General features: G+C 36.6%; 5 protein-coding genes across 7 annotated transcripts in view; 3 read left to right on the forward strand and 2 right to left on the reverse strand.

The window, feature by feature from the left end:
• Positions 1–19,112, reverse strand: part of LOC134811244 (malectin-like) — an 85,833-nt gene that overhangs the window by 46,202 nt on the left and 20,519 nt on the right. Inside the window, exon 1 of one of the 3 annotated variants that reach the window (XM_063818012.1) lies at positions 10,649–10,668. The exons of the other annotated variants lie outside the window; for them this stretch is intronic. The gene's annotated coding sequence lies outside the window, so the exon portion shown is untranslated. Of the gene's footprint in view, positions 1–10,648; positions 10,669–19,112 lie in introns of those variants that run through there. 3 annotated transcript variants of the gene reach the window in all.
• Positions 1–19,112, reverse strand: part of LOC134811248 (large ribosomal subunit protein eL31-like) — a 59,823-nt gene that overhangs the window by 10,459 nt on the left and 30,252 nt on the right. The gene's annotated exons all lie outside the window — the stretch shown is intronic.
• Positions 1,670–3,513, forward strand: LOC134811246 (uncharacterized). The gene is made up of 5 exons (XM_063818014.1): positions 1,670–1,921; positions 2,129–2,318; positions 2,444–2,769; positions 2,910–3,027; positions 3,172–3,513. The coding sequence occupies exons 1-5, from the start codon at positions 1,713–1,715 to the stop codon at positions 3,415–3,417; spliced, it is 1,089 nt and encodes a 362-aa protein (XP_063674084.1). The 5' UTR covers positions 1,670–1,712; the 3' UTR covers positions 3,418–3,513.
• LOC134811247 (uncharacterized) lies at positions 5,941–8,860 on the forward strand. Its single transcript, XM_063818015.1, has 4 exons — positions 5,941–6,080; positions 6,229–6,401; positions 7,151–7,291; positions 7,507–8,860. The coding sequence occupies exons 1-4, from the start codon at positions 5,941–5,943 to the stop codon at positions 7,608–7,610; spliced, it is 558 nt and encodes a 185-aa protein (XP_063674085.1). The 3' UTR covers positions 7,611–8,860.
• LOC134811245 (protein LTV1 homolog) lies at positions 9,022–17,027 on the forward strand. Its single transcript, XM_063818013.1, is given in 7 exon segments — positions 9,022–9,055; positions 9,058–9,150; positions 9,821–9,988; positions 10,241–10,422; positions 11,209–11,445; positions 14,166–14,303; positions 15,945–17,027. Coding segments are annotated over 7 exon segments (1,347 nt in total). The 3' UTR covers positions 16,440–17,027.

Consider the following 19,112-nt stretch of genomic DNA (forward strand, 5'->3'; position numbering starts at 1 on the left):
CGTTTAACTTGATACCTGCCACCATGGACTATGAATGTTTCTAGACACTATCCTTTTGATATTGAGATATTGGTATTTCAGATCACGTGTACATCGTTCCTTTTTTTACGACACAGTAATTTATTGACACTCACAGCTATAATTTTAATAATTGAATCAGTATTTTTATCTGTGATCTGCGAATGCATCACATGAATCAGTTTTTTAATCTATTAACTTATTACACATTTGTGCTCTGCTTTAGCATCACTTGACTATTTAAAAAAAATTGTTTGTTCAGGCCATGACCTTATAGTCAGCCAATTGGCCATTGCTATATTATGTGTATATTGTTTGAATATTCTTTTAATAAGCTGATTATTTTTATCATACTAGAAGACATTTGGGAATATTTCTTGGATTGGTTGGCACTTGGGAACGGGAGAGTCAAAACCACTAATATTTCCTTCAAATTTCACTGTATTGTGACAGTATTTTCATTAATACATATCCTCAATGGCCACTCTGATACTTGGCTTTCCTGGCTTAGGTTTTTGTCTTCGCCGGTAGCTTCTCGAATCAACGTTACCGTTTTAGACTGGATATAATTGTATAAAGTTAGCTGATTATTGCAATAAACAAGATTTAGCATTAAATATCACGACAGCCTATTCATACTATTCATGCAGAGTTGGTGAAAAAATTTGGCCGAAGTCAAACTACCAGGCAAAACTTTCCCATTTTGACTCTCTCTATCCGACTTAAAAGCTCCAAAAGTTATCCATTCTGTGCAGCTCCCAGAGCTGATTTGATACATATTTAGTTGATTGATTATAATTATTGATTGGTATTTGATAAGTTTCCAATTGTGTATTTCCAGCAATTTCTTTTTATAACTAGTAAAGGTAATAATTTATTTTCAGGAAGCTATGTCAAACTTACGAAGTACTGAGTCACTTGACAGATCATCACCAGAGCTCTGGTCAGACTGTGGTCCACCCTTACCTTTACACAACTCAACTATAAGTTCATGGGAAGCTGATATCGATAGAGAGGATATTGACATGCTGCAGGAATTGGCAAGTTTGACCTCAGGCCAGTTAAAAGAGAAAATTGACACTCTTTTGAAAATGAGCTATCAGCTTGGTGTACAAGAAACATATGAAATGACCAGGGGAAAATTTCTAAATGTGTTGCCAAAAGAACTTTGATCATTATAAAGCTATCTGACTAAAAGTAAGTCAGAATTGTCTAAAATGTGTTTCAGAATTTGATCTTGAGTGAGAAAAGCAGTGGCAGTTCATTGAATAGGGAAAATGATAACATTATTGTTAATGCTGCGTGTTAAATATTATGAAGCATTTAACATAATCACTAATTGACCCTGGAGATGGATAATGGGAATTCAATTTTTGGTTTTATACATTGGAGTGTGATTTGACTGATTTCTGCTTAATATTGCAAACTCTAAACCAGCGATCCCTTCTTTCTGAAGAGAATGTTTGCATTTAAAGATCATCTTAATTGTATAATACGCAATACCAAAGTAAGTGTAACATTTCATCTAAATAAGTCGTTTAATTGCTTTTCACTCAAAAAGTTGTTCATTTTTCTAATGAATGTCAGAACATAAAGTTTTCAAAAATATTCTAAACTTTCTTATTTGAAATCATTTTAGAGCAATTTTTACTGTAATCTAGCTAAAGTCACCCAGGCAGAATCAGAAAAATGTAATGCAAATCAATGTGATTCACAGAAGCAGGTTTATCTATGTGGTACTGTGTGTAACCTTGGGATGGTCAGGAGCTCACCATTTTTACTTAAAACGCAATTTATTCGGAGTTATATATCTTCTATCCTTTGGGCTGTTTGGCATAGGTTGGCTTTATGATCTATTTAGGATAAACAGTCTCCTTCTTGATTATGAGCTCAACTTCAGAGGGTAAGCTGATGTTATTGCATTGTTAACTTACTGATTAATTCAAATAACGTTTGGTATTATGTTTTGTATATTTACTTTTGGTATTCATAATTAGACTGGCATGCCTATTATAAGTGTCCAATCAAGACTAAGAGGGATATGTATCTGATTCAAGTTGACCATAGAACGATATCTTCAGCTCAATCATATTACGATCTGTCACTTCAGGCAGGCCTTACTCAGACATGATGACATGAAGCTGCTGACTTGGTGTTTAGGATTCACTGGTCTACAACATTTCATATTGAAGCGTTATGCTTGTGGTTTTTACTTTTTATTTACCTTCGGTGGACTGGGAGTTGGCTGGCTAATGGACTTGTTCAGGATACACCTTCTAACAGAGAGTTACAACCTAAAGGTCGGTAAAGTTTAGATTTGTATTTGTTTAAAGAACTAAACTCCTTCAGAGTTTGTATCCAGTTATTATGTCAGCATCATTGACAGCACGATCAAAGCCTTTCCCACTGATCTTATATATTTCAGGGATATCAAAGGATGTCACGCATCACTGACCATCAGCTTACTGATGCGTACATATACTGCCTACCCTTTGGGTTCCTAGGGCTTCACCACTTCTACTTATCACGTCCAAAGTGGGGCATATTCTACCTAATGACACTGGGAAATTTTGGTGTAGGTTGGATCACAGATATTTTTAGACTAAAAGGTCTAGTTCAAAACAGTAATGAACGCCCTAAATGGTCGCTGATTGATGCTTTTGTACTTTGGTTTCCATTGGGATTCTTTGGGGCCCATTGGTGGTACCTGAATCAGAGACCCCGTGCTATTGCATATGCCTTTACTTTGGGGTGAGATTTAACTTCTTATATCATGTATTATAGTTTAACAGTTTCATTCCACAATTTTTCGGTTGTTTCATCTAATTTTTCTTTGACATTTATTTCAAATTCTAACTTTTTTATCCCGTTTTTTACACCTCGGTTTTCAGCTATCTCGGAATTGGCTGGCTGATCGACATCAGAAGAATTCCTGTTCATGTGCGCTCGCTCAACAGAAAGTGCATGTTAGCTGGGATAATTCATGCTGAAGATGCGGAATCTCTTCAAGTAAGATAATTTTTAAAGACCGATCTATCTAAGTTTCAATCAGTTTCGAGCTGTATAATAATAAACTGGAGATGACACAGATTATCTTATGCTGCACATTATTGCACACAGTTATTTCTATAGTAAAAATAACGTGCTTTTCAGTGGGACGATAGTGACTTCAGCTCTGTGTTACTGCCTAATGATGGAGGAGGTTTGCTCAAAGTGTCTAAGAACAAAGTCCACTTGTCTCGGATGACCTCGCGTACTGTTTGCTTGGAGTGCAGCGCGCCAGGAGTCTGTGTAATGCCATGTACTCACTTCTCGCTGTGTGTAGACTGTGTCCAGTCCAGTGAGCACTGCCCCCGCTGTATTACTCCAATCAATGGTTGGGCCACTGTTGATATCTGATTTGAAGACGTTCATTATTTTGGAATGGGAAGGTTTTTTATTTGTGGTTTTGCTTGTTTTTTATGTTTGGGGTGAAAAAAGGTGCGGCTGCATGAATGTGTTATTTAAATGTAAAGTGTGGAGTTGATATTTTGTGTACTAAGAGTTTTTATTTGTTTATTGTTTCCTGTAAAACCATTTTGCATTATTGTATTATTGTAGCAGCTGTAGAAGTGAATGTATACAAGTTTATAAATTTTCCCTTTTTTTTAATGTTGTCAGAAATGGCTCATTTATCATACGTTTACCACGTTGTAGCCACGTCAATCTCATGCTGCAGTACGCCTGATCTCAGAGATCAAAAAAGGTATAATGTTCAATGTTCGTAAAGATTATAGAATTAAGAATTTTAGAATAAGGCCACAGCAAAAATATTAGCGGCACTAATATTTTGTAGAGAATTTCTCAAAAAATCAGAGTCAGAAGATAAGTGCACCAAAACTTTGGTATTTACATACTTTGGTTGCATGTCAAATTAGTTCTATTTTGCGAAATTTTGATTATTTTTTGAAATTATTTTTTTAGCAGATAAAATTCAGCCGATATGGTTTACGGGGCCTCGAATAATTTGAAACTCTAAAAATGCTGTTATCTCAAGGCCATATTTTCAGAATCATTAAAACCCGTTACATTGATAAGGTATTAGTGGCTATGTTCTGTCAGCTGTACCACTATTCGTGTAAAATAATATGGCCTAGGCCCTTTACTGTTGGTTTACCGTCTAGACAATTAATTAAACCCGTCCCTTTCCTTGGACATTTGGCCGCATAAAGTAATCGTATGTCTCTTAAAGAGTGTTGGTATGCTTAACATAATATAATAATTCCTTTCTATACCCATTTCTACATAGTATGCATAATATTTTTGGTATTAAATTTGTTTAAATGTGTCGTTTTGTTTTGGTTTTATATATAACTAGTGTAACCCGGCCTACGGCCGGGATTTCACTGCCGCAGTTAAAAAGGGTAGGAGTAATTACCCGCTGAGTCAAAACCCGGATTAGGCGAGCAATGCTATTCGGAGTGCCCTCACGTATCCAATAGTATGCTTAAAAGATAGTAATTCTTAATCAATAATCAATAGAAATTAACCCTTAACACCATGCACCACACCAGCCTATCATATTTGTGAACATGCATTACATTGTCGTATGAAAGTATGAACTCTCTCTACAGTCCAAACAGACCGTTTGAGCACTCCCTCCCCTAATAAGTTTATAGTATTATATGACCATGTAATATATACGCCATGTAATATATACGCTACATATGCAGAGAGAGAGAGAGCTAGCCCCGTAACTCTTGCCGTTCTTCTCAAGCCATTTTATGTAACATATTTTGTGGTACAAAACCATCAATTAAACCACTTACCACCGGCCGATTTTTATAAAATTTGCTTATTGGCTTCGTCAGAGTTTTGTCGGCACTATACCGAAAAAACCAGTCCCGTAACTATTACCGTTTTTTTTGTATAACCGTTCGGAAATTACACACAGACACACACACAGACACACACACAGACACACACACATTCTGGTGTTATTAAGTTGATTGTATGTGGGTTGAGGGGTCCCAACTATGGTTGCAACTTACGAATTGCGCTTTTCGACCGTTAGTGATATTTTCATTTTAATACCTGTAAGTGTAACCCGTATTAATTGTAAGATTTTGTTCGCATATAATATATGCTACGTATTAATTATTATATGAAGCTATTTACGGCCGTGCAACAAATCATTGTCTCGCATTGAATCTATAGCGTTATTTCTATCCGATAATATTTACAATTTCTCAGAATTACTTGTTGGTTCCTAGAAATTTGATCAAATCTTGACATTTCCGTCAAATTTAGGTATTTTAAAGTAGCCAAATAAGCATGTGTTTATGGTTTCATGGAAAAATCTATCAAATGATAAAATGATGACTTTGACAGTCGACACTATATTCTATGCTATAGCTGCGCTTTGATATTTCTTTCCCATTCAAATATCAGACATGAGACATTCCCAATCCTCTCTAAGTTTGTTAGGAACCCAATCTAATTGCTGCTGGTTTTGTCCTTAAAAGTCGTATGTTTGAGGAAGTGGTTTAATTTCTGAGTCACGGCTTAATGATAAACCCGCGCTAATATTTATTACTAATTTTTCGAGAAATATACCGCTAAATTATTGTCAATGTTGCGTTTTGTGATTATAATTAAATTGTGTTTTGGTTTAATAAAATTGTTGATTGTACTATAACTATGTTTTGATTTTTTCATTGATGTTGGTAAAAGAACAATTATTGATTTAAAACGTCTATCAAATAGTAATTTAGACCTATGAATCCAAAATTATGTTCAGCGATTTTCAAAACACTATTATCAGATGACTCATTGGCTTTGGTAGATTCAAATCAGTTCCAATAAAAGTTATACGAGCAATGGATCATATAATTTGTCCATGATATAAAATAAAACTAAACTGGAATAATATTTTACAGCCCGATGGTCCAAAGTTTAGTTCAGAAACGAGTCCAGCATCTGATTGAAGGAGGTTTGAAAGTCCTTGCACTTGATTTCGACCTTACAATATGCTCAATTCATACGAGAGGGGTTTACATGGGCACAGAAGAGGACTTAAAGAGGTTTGTTTTATTGATTTTCATTTTGCTCGATAAAAAGTAATTTAGATGTTTTCATTGCGATGTCACTTAGTAATATAATTATACTTATTTGTGCTCACTTATTTGACTGATAATATTGATTCCAGGCGAATGACTTATTATTTTACAGTTTGCTGCATCCTGACATGATTGAGCTAATACAGGCTGCATCACCACGTCTCCAAGTTGCTGTTACCACTTTCTCAAGACAAACTCAACTTATTAGTAATCTTATGAAGCGGATATCTCCTAAAAACACTATTATTGTTCGGGGCGACTTCAGCTGTGAGACTAATAACAAAGGTTTTTGTTAACATTTTATTCCTCCTAATTAATATTAGTGGAGCACTTTTGTCTTTGTAAATTTATAAGAAGCGCATAAACAGCTCATATATAAAAGATAGATCAACTCATTTGTCTGTTTTGTCGCTATGTGTGTGATAGATCAACTCATTTGTATGTTTTGTGACTATATTGTGTGAATGGTCCAAAAGTGCAGATCTGCAATGACACAGCCTGGAAATACACTTTTAAGGCCCCTGTTCTAGCCGGCACCAGTCCCCGTGTCTTACTTGTGTCCCAGTCGTGTCCCAATACTCACTATTATCAGAAGTAATGGAAAGTTCAATGGCTATGATATTTCAAATCAAACTTTTGCGCAACCGGGATATATTATTCTTAAAACAAGAACCCCCTCCATTTCTTGTACGTTACGCAACACCACTCTTATAATGGATCAGACATCAAACAGTGCAGAATCAACAGAAACACTTCATCAACCCACTAATCTGACAGCTTGACTCAGACATCACTCAATCATAATATATAATCAACTCTTCACCCCATCATCCCTAATTGAAAATAAGATTTAATCACAGAACCTCACATCAGTTCTTAAGACAAGTTCCTGAGAACTCAGGCTCTATCACATCTCACAAATCATTGGCTCCTATACGGTGACAATAAGAGATTGTCTCTTCACCACGCTATATACTTAGTTCAGGAATTGTAGATCTATAATTGCAACAATTGTAACGATAACTACTTCACAGCAATTATAAACGAAGGTAAACAAACCCACCTTCACTCGGTACTAGAAGAGTTGGATGAGAGGGTTGGAGAGAGGTACCAGCTAGATCAGATACTACTTGTAGACGATCAGGGAGATAATGTCCGTACTGCCGTCAATAATGGTTCGTTATGCTACTTTTATTATCAATAAGTTCACGATAAATATGAATGTTTCGGATTTGGATTAATTTTCACTTGTTTCAAAAATGTTATAAATGATTTCGATGTTCTCACCATCTCTAAGCTTGTTTAGTGTAAATGAGAGTCGTAAGTATGGCATAGATTTGATCGGAATGTATTAGATACTTCATTAAGTTTAATTCGCATATTATTTCAGGCAGTTATGGGCTTGTGTTTCACGGACCGGACTGCTTATCTGCTTTTGACAACCCCTTACCAAGTCGACCAAAGTTGCTGACATGCGAATGTCACGACATCTGATCAAACTTTCTGGACACCCTTCAATCACTCTTTCTTTAGTTGAAGAACACAGCTCTAAAGTTCCAGCCAAACGTGAGCTCCCGGAGTTATAGATGAGAATAATTGGATGAGTTCATTCCTTGGTCCGCGCCCCCTTGGACACTATTATATTTGTACTATTATATTTCTTATAGAGATTATTGATTTGTAGATAAGTAGACCATTATTATCCTAATACAAAAATCTCTTGACAATCGACAGCCTCTGCAGTCTGTAACTTATTTCTTGCAGAGTGAACAGTGGAATGGACTTCATTTCACTTATAACTAACCGTACATTTCGTTGCATCTAACTGTTCCCGATACATCTAAAAACATTTTGCTAGTCTAAGCTGTACTCTGGTTGAACGTTAACTAAATACCATTTGTTTTTCCAGTTTTCTATTAAAAGCTCTTGCTGAGACCTCCAATGGCCCGCTGTATAGTTAAATTATAGTTTTCAATTGAAGAGTCTGCCCTTTTACTGACGTTATTTGTTAGATTAAGTTATTTGCTTTGAAATAAATTTAGTGAATTACAAAAAGGCAATTTGTTGGGTTTGAGCGTCAACAAAACAAAAAACTATATTAATAATTAATAAAAGACGCAAAAACCGTTTTAGTTTTTTCTCCTGAACTGGAAATTCTACCTGCATGATTTTGTATATAAAATATACCTTAAATTGAAGTTCCCGAAAACTTAATACCGAACTTAGCTTAAGTAAGTCTTTGAAGAACAATCCTTCAATACAATTATAGTTATTGGAATACTGTTGGCAGTTATTTGGAAACTTAAACTCATTGTCTGATGTATTAGATACAATTGAGTAACGACTTATTGTGATTCAATGGTTTTTATCAATCATACAATAATTCTTTTAAATGTCTCCAATAATTCTCTTTCCTTTCGAAACGACAACAGGCTCTCCGCGTTAAAGTGCTGCGGTATATTTGGTTTATTTATTACACGTGTTACTGATGTCTAACAAGATTTATTTCATAATTTATGTTTAACTGTTGTGTACAAGCCACATCTTTAATTGTGTATTAATTTATTGGAGGGTTTTAAGAACTTTTGTTTGAGCGTTTAGATGAAGGTGACTGTTTTTGTCCTGGTTCACTCGAGGAGTGTTGTTTGTTGGGCAGCCGTCATATATTGCGGATCTTACGGTTCTACGTTTTTTTGTTTTGAAAATGTTTTGTTCAATTCAGTCTTTAAATTATCATAATTCAATTTAGTGCCGTTTCACTGTTACACGATCAATCAAAATTCTGTTTGATCTTAAAGTCTTGAAGTTTAAAAGTATGGGTGTATGAAAACTTGCATAAAAATTACACAGACCTGTTTTGCCATTAATTTATAAAAAATTCCACTCTCAAGAATTTCACAGCAGGATGGGTAGAAAAAAGAAGCCGTTTATAGACAAGAAGCACTCTACGACTACAAGCTAGTACACAGGTCGCAACATGACCCGCTTGTCGCCGACCAGGATGCCAGTCAGATGGTCCTTGCTGAGATACCAGGTATGTTGAAGTGTCCGGGACAATATTTTCCTATTCATTTCCTGGAGACTTGAACCGATGTTATTCACCCAGGAAAAGTGCAGAGAGAAATCCTGATGAATGGAATGTTATTTTTCCTTGGTTAAAATTTCCTGGTCCAAAAACTTTAACGTGTCTAAATTATTTGTTGCGTCGTAGAGCGTGGACGGTCACTAAGTTTGATAGCGAAGTCGTACACGGACGTAACACTGATTGAAAGCTAAATTTCTGGAAATCCTATCAAAATTAAAAATGATATAGACTTCCGTTTTAATAATATCAAACAGAATTAAAAGTTGGACATTATTATTGAACAATGAACATTAAACATTACCTTGCCTCAGCTTTTCCTCATTACTATATCATCACTATCAGTAGACAAGTTCGGGACCTTTCACAGAATTACAGACATTAGATGGCTTGGAGGAATAGTTCCTGGGCATACCTATAATTCTCGGGAATGTTGGTCGGCGTAGCTAACTAATAGTTTGAGTAATAGCAAAATTCGGCCTATAAAGTTTTAGTTTCCGGAATATTTAAATTCATGGCTGGATTTGGGAATACTTTGTTTTGCCACATATAATTTGTAGAATTTATAGATTACATGCTAAACATCACGACTTCTCCCATGTTTCTACCACGTGTTCACCAGGAGTTGGTGATGAGCCAAGTAGCGCCCCACGTGTGAGTGCCTCTGCGCGCCGGAAAACACAGCAAGAATTTGGAATCTACTACGAGGATGACTACGACTACATGCAGCATGTTAAGGAGAGGGAAGAGGGAGGCACCGTATGGGAGGCAGTTAATCCTACACGACCAGGTAAATAGATATTGGAATATTGCCAATAACAGAAAGGGTTACAGTTAAGATTTAATAGCTTCATTACTTCTGTCTCTATCTCGTAATATAGAGTATATATAATACACTATTTACTATTTAGTCGGGTTGCAATTAGATATAATTAGAAGGGAGTCTACCCACAACGTAGTGGCACTTTTATATTTGAAAGAACTTCGAGTGTGTCATCTATCTAAATATAGCCCCCCTTACAACTCACACGAACTCTGCCAGGTCAAGTAGTGCTGCCAACATGTGTGCTGCCCTCTGCTACTGAGGAACCTGTTGGAATGCTGAACCTAGCTGCCCCTCGTGGTCTAGACCTGTCTCTTGACCCTGATATTGTGGCGGCCCTTGACGACGACTTTGACTTTGAGAATCCAGAGCTGGAACTTGAGGACGATTTCATTGGAATGGTAAGTTGCTTCGCGCGTGCTCCTCTTAACTAAACTTTATGAAGGATTATACAGCATTATGAGGCATTACTAACTATTTAATTTAATATTATTAAATATTTACTAGTTATATTCAAACCATCTTATATTTGATCCTTCGAACAGCTGTTGAGCAATGAAACGCAAACATAATCTTAGCAAAATGAATATATTTCTTTTATCTTCAGCATTTAATCAGTCACATAATCTCAAATTATTTGTTATATAGTAGTGTTGAAAGTATTAAAACTATTCAAACCATTGCTCAGTAATGCATCTCTGAAGAATCTTAATATCGCATATTAATACTGTCAACACTGCTGTACACAATGTATATTATACAACAAATAATTTGAGCTCACTATGCAATCAGGGTGACAAGCTTGATACTGGCTAGAGGGTTTTGTAGTCCCCCAGTGCAGCATAGCAAACCTGTGCTTCATTTGTTAATATCTAAGAAATCCTATATTTATCTCTAATGCAGTCTCATGAGTACTTGCTCTCTTCGACTTAACATTATAAGTTATTGACTACCATTATCTCTCGGATAATGTAATATATTTATTTCTGTACCTTATCTTGATACTTTTGTAATAGTCCCAATAATATTTCTCTTAGGAATAATGATATACATAGCAATATTACAATATATATATATCACTAATGCAGTTTTTGCTCAAGTTGTATCTAAATTTAGCTCGACCAGGAACTGGCAATACTCCTTTATAAATAAAAGACAACAAGATAACAACCACTTTATTGTTTCAGGCTGAGGGAGCAATATTAGAGGAGTACGGAGCTGAAGAGGGTGCGGGGCACTCTGGAGGTTATATTGGTAGTGATAACGAGCAGTATGGAAGTGAGGATGAAGATGATGTGAACAGTCTCTTCTCCGGTGGAGCTCTTTCAGATGATCAGACTTGTAGGTTTACAGAGTACAGTGTCTCCTCTTCTGTCTTGCCTAGAAATGAGGGCCTCACCATGCTGGATAACCGGTTTGAGGAGGTGAGTTTTAAATCTTCGATTTTTGAAATAGTTAACGATTTTGTGAGAGTATTTTATATGGGAAAAGGAGTTGCAACTCCTGAGTCCAATTTGTAAATGGGGAGGGGAAGGATCAAAGGAGTGGTCAAGGTTATCTGTTATGTTCGGTATCTTTGAGATGAGTATCGTCTTTCGTTAAAATGGAAATTTCGTAATTTTGATGGAGCGACAAATGATCAACTTTTTAACTGCTCTATTTTTCTTGGCCCGTGGACCTCAAAATCATTTAGGATAAAGACTCTCGAGTAAATACTAAGAATGATTATATTTATAGGGATTCTGGGTATAACTTTTTCTAAATATTCGCATAATATTCGTATAATATTACTAAGTCGGTACACTATACACACTGTATATTTAATAGTTCAGAACGCAACTCTGGGAGGGGGGAGGGGGCGCCCGGGCGGGGAAACTCTTTTCTGCTCATTTAAACGATAAAACGCAACCATTACAGGACCAGGTCTCTAGATCAACACTAATTTGCAATCCACCATTCTTTGCGTCTCATACGGTGACGATAGTGCCACCAGTCCATCATAATATGCTGTTTAACTAATATATTATATATTGTTAGTCAGCCACAACTGTCAGTAAAACAACGCCTTGACTTCAAATGTCGGTAAAATATACCTTTACAGTCATCCTCAAATTATTTGTTATATAGTAGTGACTTGAAAGTATTAAAACTTTATATATATATATTATATAACTATAAGCTAATATAACTATAAGCTTTTAAAAGATCTTGGTTCCAATATAATGGTTAAATAACGCTCATACCTACCTAGTACCTCTCCGTCAATGCAGTCTGTATGCAACTATACCTTTATACCTGCTGAGGATACCACCTTTCAGGGACCTACTCTCACTTTGATCTCGCACAAAAGCTACCAGATGGATCAATGAGTCTCCAAAGGTCACCTGCATAAATCAGAGAACTGTGTATAATATAAATGTGTATTATGTGTGAGAGGGATTACTAGGGCTCGACTGGAGGCAACGTTTAAACGCAATTACATAACCAATTGTTAAAAATGCATGCACTCTGTGAAATTTGCCACTTTATTATAAAAGTTGATCTATCTATACCAATAATCTAGTTCTAGTGAGAATGTTGCAGGTTTGTGAAGACTGAACAGAAAGGGTTGAGGTGTGTGTTGACAAGATCCTTGCCAATAATTACGACTTTCGTTTAAGGATGATTGTTGAACCTTAAATTATGGATTTTTTGTCTTAATGAATGTTTGGCAACTTGACTGTTTATAATTTCAGCCCCGATTTACCGCGCCCCGATATATCATTACCGCAAACCCCGATTTACCGCGGCTGTTTCCTTTCCCCCAAACTCCGCGGTAAATCGAGATTTCACTGTATTAAAGTTCCAATGAAAAGAGAGGCTGTAGAGTGTAGACCTAGTACAATAGAGGGGGGGGGGGGGGGGGGGGGGGGGGGGGGAATAGACCTGCTCTATTTTCTTGGCAACTTTTCTAAATAATAGTACTAACTCAATTAATTGGGACGCTTGTTCACTTACGTTCACTTATCTAAAATCTAAATAAGTGAAAAAGTACCTTGAAGCATTTCTCAAGTATCGCTAACATTGGACAATAACCCTAAACGGTCTCTATATCTACTGCTGGCTTATTTCGTAATGTGATTGCTTGGGTCGCGTTAACCATATTTGGCAAAAGTAATTTTAAGTTGTGTGATATTTTATTGCAAACGTTATATCATGTAGTCAGAACTTAAGCCCAATTTAGCTAGAATTAGAATTATTGGTGTCATCCCTGCAGACAAATTGATCATAATTGGAATAATGAGTTTCTACAAATTGCTTTTTTATCTATTTCTCAGTAAGAGCGTAGTTTTCTGGTTCCCGGTATTTCTCTCCAGTGAAATAAATGTACAAAATCAGATTTCTGCTTGGTCCTTTTAACTGTTAAGTGCAATATCAAAGCCAAGATATTAAAACTGTATCAGTCAGACATAGTTTAATGTGCAATATCTGCTTGGGTTGACTCTCACAATATGACGCTTTCTTGACACACAAGTGACAGTTTAATATAATTATAGTATTTGGGCACGCAGCACAGTTACCTAATATATGTGTACAAGCAATGACACAGTCACACAGTGCATTTATATATTATTGTCACTGAATTATCAAATACGTTTTCTGAGGAAACTGTTGTGGCTTCATTACAATCGAAGCTGGCTAACATTCCAGTGCTTCCGACAAATAAGAAGAACAAAATGTGTCATGTTGTATCACCCTTCGATTAATTGTAGCCGTTTAACAGACGGTTGCTGCTGAAAACTTATAGTTCACCAATTGACCAGATATGTATCTGAATGGTTATAGGCCAAAATTGCTAGACCAAAAAAGAACAAGATTTGCATTTATAATGTGTATCCTATCCTTCAGTCATATCTGTGATAATATTCTACAATTGGGGAGATGGAAAAACCGGCACTGTACCAACTGAAAAATAAAACCGACATCGGTATTAACAATATGTTAATTGGGAAAAACTTTCACTCCCCACCCCTTTAATATCATTAAAAGCGGGAAGCGAGGGTGATATCTTACTCTACAATACCTTTAAAGCTCTATCAATTCCACCAGATAATACACCAATTAATCACCATCAAATTATAACTTATTGGCTCGTTGCCCTCAGATGTACAAAGAGTACGACGTATTGGGAGCGGGAGAGGAAGATCTGCCCGCTGTTGACGAGCTCGGCGTGGAGACTGAGCCTACCATGGTGCTGGAACAGCTCTGTGATGAGTTTGAGAGACAGGATCTGGACGATGAGGTAATTTTAACTTTGTTTGGTTTGGGTGCCGTTATTATGGGGTAATTTGGGGAACTTATGGTTTGTAATTGTGTTTCATTGGTGTTTCATGATCCGTACTAATTAAAAGTATGTGCTATTTCCCATTCTGCACCCGTGAGACAATCTGAGAACTAAAAATCGCCGACTTTCCCATCCGAATCTAACTCTCAAATTTTTTGATACATTATGTTACAGTGGCTTCAACAGTAGAAAGTATTAAAATGACATCTTCTTATTTATACAGCATATAATATATGTGATGAGGTAATGTTGCTATGCCGGGACCTGGCCCTGCTAAATATCCGGTGTTATGAGGGACTGTATTGGGTGACTACAGATCTGAAACGTGCACTGTTCTCTCCTATTATCCGGGATTATTGCAATATTATAATCACGTGTCAGAAGCCTGACAAGCCCTGAAAAGTTCACATTTTATGAAATACTTGTGAGCGATTGTAAGTTATAAGCAGATAATTGGATGTATTGTGTGGACTGTGTGCAGTGTATAAGTGTGTGACGTAATCTCTCAAACTGTGAGAGAGGCTGCAGAGTGATAAAGTAATAATAACTGCTTTCCTCCGTAATTTGCGAAATAGCACAAATAAAGAGTGAGCTACGTCATACCTATATAATATATAATATGTGTGAGAGACGACTCAATATTCAAATTGACTCTGAATATTTTATTGGTGATTTATACTCTGCCTATGTAGATTTGACGAGCTTACGTAATGATCAGCTTCGTGCGTGGTATATTGTGTAGTGTTGAGGTAGCACTATCTGGGTGCTGTGTGGCTAATTACTAATTACTAATTATTGATTATTACTAATTACTAATTATTACTAATTACTAATTACACTGGCTATTACCGAGCATCCATTCTTGATTGTACTCTGCTCTCTGTCATGATGTGTTAGAGTGAAGCAGTCGTTGAGATACACCTGGATATGATATGAAGTTATAATATCAAGTATGTTTAATTATATAAGATATTGTGCGAGTTCTAATCGCTCAGCAGTCATATCACATATAATGATGTTTATTTAAATATTTTGGCAATACGTAATCACTTTTTAAACTTTTCCGGAGAATTACAATTTTCTGCAGAATCACTAAGGTTGACTGTAATGTGGCCCAGAATAGACCGACCGCCAGCTGCTGTGTACACTATACGTCATATTACAATTTTAAGTGGAGGCTAGCAATATGTACCTATTACAATCTACAAGTTTAGACATTTTGTAAGTACTGTCTAATGTCCCCTGCACACTATACACAATCCCGCTGCTCAGAGCAGGCTACATGTGACACAATGTGTGTGTGCAGTGTGTGTAGCGGGCTTTGTGACAAAACAATATATCTAGAGTGGGCCTCCTTCAGGCCATTTGTCCGGCACTGCAGCATGAGTGAAATGAGAGGCTGACGTATGCGTATTGACAACTTCAATTATTCCATACATGGGCAATCAGATTCTTGAGCTTAAATTCATGAATCGTGTAGGCTGGATTCTATGGAGATGGCCTCCTTAAGACGTCAATTATATTATTTCAATGAATGCCGAGAAAAATGTCTTGAATGTTTAATCATTGTGTCATTATTTTACGGAAACTAAATTTCAGGAAACGCTGACAATAACAAAAGCTAAGACACTAGCTCTCGCTCAAGAACATGCGGAAAGGCCGGAAAAGAAGGAAAAGGTAGTGGAGGAAATGGATCACCGAATTGCGATACAGTGGGACTGTGAAACCATATTGTCAACTTACTCCAACATCTACAACCACCCAAAAGTTATCGAGATACCGTTAAAAATTAAACTTGATAAGAGAGGAATAGCGATTAACGAAGTGCCGGAAGACAAAGACATGATCGATGAGGAAGAAGAGGATGGGTACGTGAGTCAGTCTGATGAAGAAGAAGAAAAAGTTGTCATATCAAATTATAGGACAAAATCAGAAACAGCCGAGGAGAAAAAGGCAAGGAAGGCCGCTGTAAAAGAGGGCCAGAGGATGAGGAGGCAGATCAAGAAGGCAACAAAGGAAGTTTTCAAAGAGGAAAGTACCAGAGAAGGGAAATTCGCCGCCAGCAAGGTCAAGGGGAGGGTTATAAAGCTGTAAGGCCGGCTTGCTGGATGGCGATTGGTCGATTAATTTATTTAACTTTTAAATTATTGTTTTACATGACATGACCTTGGAGCTGCAGGGCAGCTTTTTCGATAGTTTAACATCAAATTGTATTCGGTTTTATTTCCTCGGAGTTCATGTTTGAGTTATCAGGTGTAGATTGTATATTCAGCGAATCTACCGATTGTATTTCAACAGTCAACTTCCCTGAATGTGTCAAGTGGCTCAAAATCATGGTTTCACCTGCAGTAGCAGGCAAACGCAACGACACAGGTTCATACAAATATTTTATATTTTCGCGCGCACGACATAACATAGTGCAATTCAATGCCATGTGTGAATGACGTGCCTGATAATTTATCTGGGTGAGAATATTTGAGCACGAAAGCACTGCGCACGTGTAGCTCGTCTCAGTTGCAATCGTGAGTTTCGTCACTGTTACAATTTGTCTCGCTGGTGAACATTGAACTGAGTTAATGCTTCCATCCTTTTATCCTCGTCGTGGTCACTTGATCACTTATTGGTATTTATCTGGAAGTATTTTATTGTGCGAGTTTAAGATCTTTTATTTATCATCTACAATTTGTCAATTTCTCTTCGACTGCCTCGCTAAAATTTTCGTCGGAAGAATCTTAACTTACAACCGAACTATGACTATTTATAAAAATGCACTTAATCACTGATAACTATTCCCATATTCACCACTTATGTCGTTAGTAATTACTGATCCGTGTTCCTACAATATAGAGATTTTCCGTCAGCAATCACAAACTGTACTAAGTTGCTGTTCTTCTATCACAAAAAATTGGGTTCAGCGTAGTTTTCCGATGGGGATTATGAGAAATACCATCTGTTATGGCTAGTTAAGGTGTCTAGTTTTGAGTATTTTATGGTGACTTTCTTATGGGGCTAGTGACGTTTTGGACTTAGTTTTTAGGTTGCTACGGGTAATGAACATAGTCTCTTAGATTTACTTATCATTGAATTTAGTTTTCCGAATACATTCATCGTTACCACCTATGTTACGTCAGCATCTTTCTTCTAGCAAGACGGTGTTTCGAGATTTGCCAAGAAGTTTATGCTAATGTACATATATCTTTCAAAAACGACGTGAAAATGGCAAAATACTGCTGATGTAATATACGAACAGCCCCGCACCTGGTCCACAGTGACGTATACAATGTAGACAGTAAATATCCAGTATTATATCAAGTTACGCGTACTTGTAGAGTGCATATTATGTTGCATAATAACTTTATGAGATGTCCGATTCTGAGTATATGATATTAGGGCTCTCGTGCACGCGAATTACAGATTCCACCACGATTTTTTCATCGCTGAACCGCTATCATTAGTGCTTTCCTTTAATTTCCAAAATGATACTAATTTTCTAGACATGCAAAGAAATATTTTGCGGGCAGTATTGCTAATAACATGACAGAAACCTCAAGAAATCAACCACGGCACACAGAGCAGAACATCATCCAGGACTGACAGAGCTTTAATCTTAATAGATAATTGACGGATGTTACTCGTCTAAATTTCTTCGAAGTAGCGCGCCCGGGGCCAGACCATTAACATTAACAATGGTCAAAATAGATAACCATCAGAATTAGTAACTTGACAACTTTTGTATCAAATCCACTAATATCTCTAACCGTATCGTTCCGTTTGGGATCAGAGGCTGGTTTTAGCCTACAGCTAACTGTGGGCCGGGGTTGTTGGTTTCTGTCGGCCTTGATATAAAACCAAAATCAAGGAGGGAACTCTCCAGTCTTTTATCGTATGATGTTCTCAAATTATGACGTTATATATTCAATATTCCAAATACCAAAGCTCAGACTAATAGCTCGCAGATTTTGAAGTCAAGTTTCAATTTAAACGCATGACGATTGCGAATCTTTATTGCTTCAAGTTCCCCACAATACGGAGACACCAGCGTAATTTAAACTATTTAACGCGACCAACTAAATGCCAGCTAATCAAACTAGATTTAAGCTCGTTATATGAATGTTCCATTAAAATCTAGAAAACTGCCGAGTTTGCCCACATCAAATGTTAAATAACCACATCAAAAGCTAAATGGACAACAACTGAACAATATCAAGAAGCTAAATAAAGACATTTATCAACGGAATTGCCGCTAACAACACTACTAGAAATCAGAAATAGAAGAAAAGAAATAGAACCGTGAATAGATGGAGCTCCTTAGTGACAGTAGTCAGTACGGCTTACTACTATAATACGTATTTTCACTCTTTCACATCTCATATCAGCTGATGATGCGACTACAGACTAATTTATATATAACAAGAAATTTTTAAATGGATTTACTAGAGAAATTTATGACATCTAAAAGTGTCTAAATATCTAGAATCTAGATGATAGTGCTCCCATGCTAGACCCTGTATTTTCCTCCAAGAGTTCATGATCCTATTTACGTTAACATTAGGCTAAAGTTTTAAGACCCCAGTATGAAACTACCCATTACCATATCCGCCCCTATGATACACCTCGACACCCCCTTTAAAACATACAACTTCTTAATTAACCTAATTTCCTTATCGTAATCATGCTCCGTGTTTAGGTTCAATTATGTGGAGTAATGAGAGACGAAACGAGATGAAACGAAGATTTCACGGAAAACCACAGGTTTGCGAAAACATT

Source organism: Bolinopsis microptera, chromosome 2 (genome assembly GCF_026151205.1).
Source record: "Bolinopsis microptera isolate Bmic1 chromosome 2, MBARI_Bmic_1.0, whole genome shotgun sequence".
Lineage (NCBI taxonomy): Eukaryota > Metazoa > Ctenophora > Tentaculata > Lobata > Bolinopsidae > Bolinopsis > Bolinopsis microptera.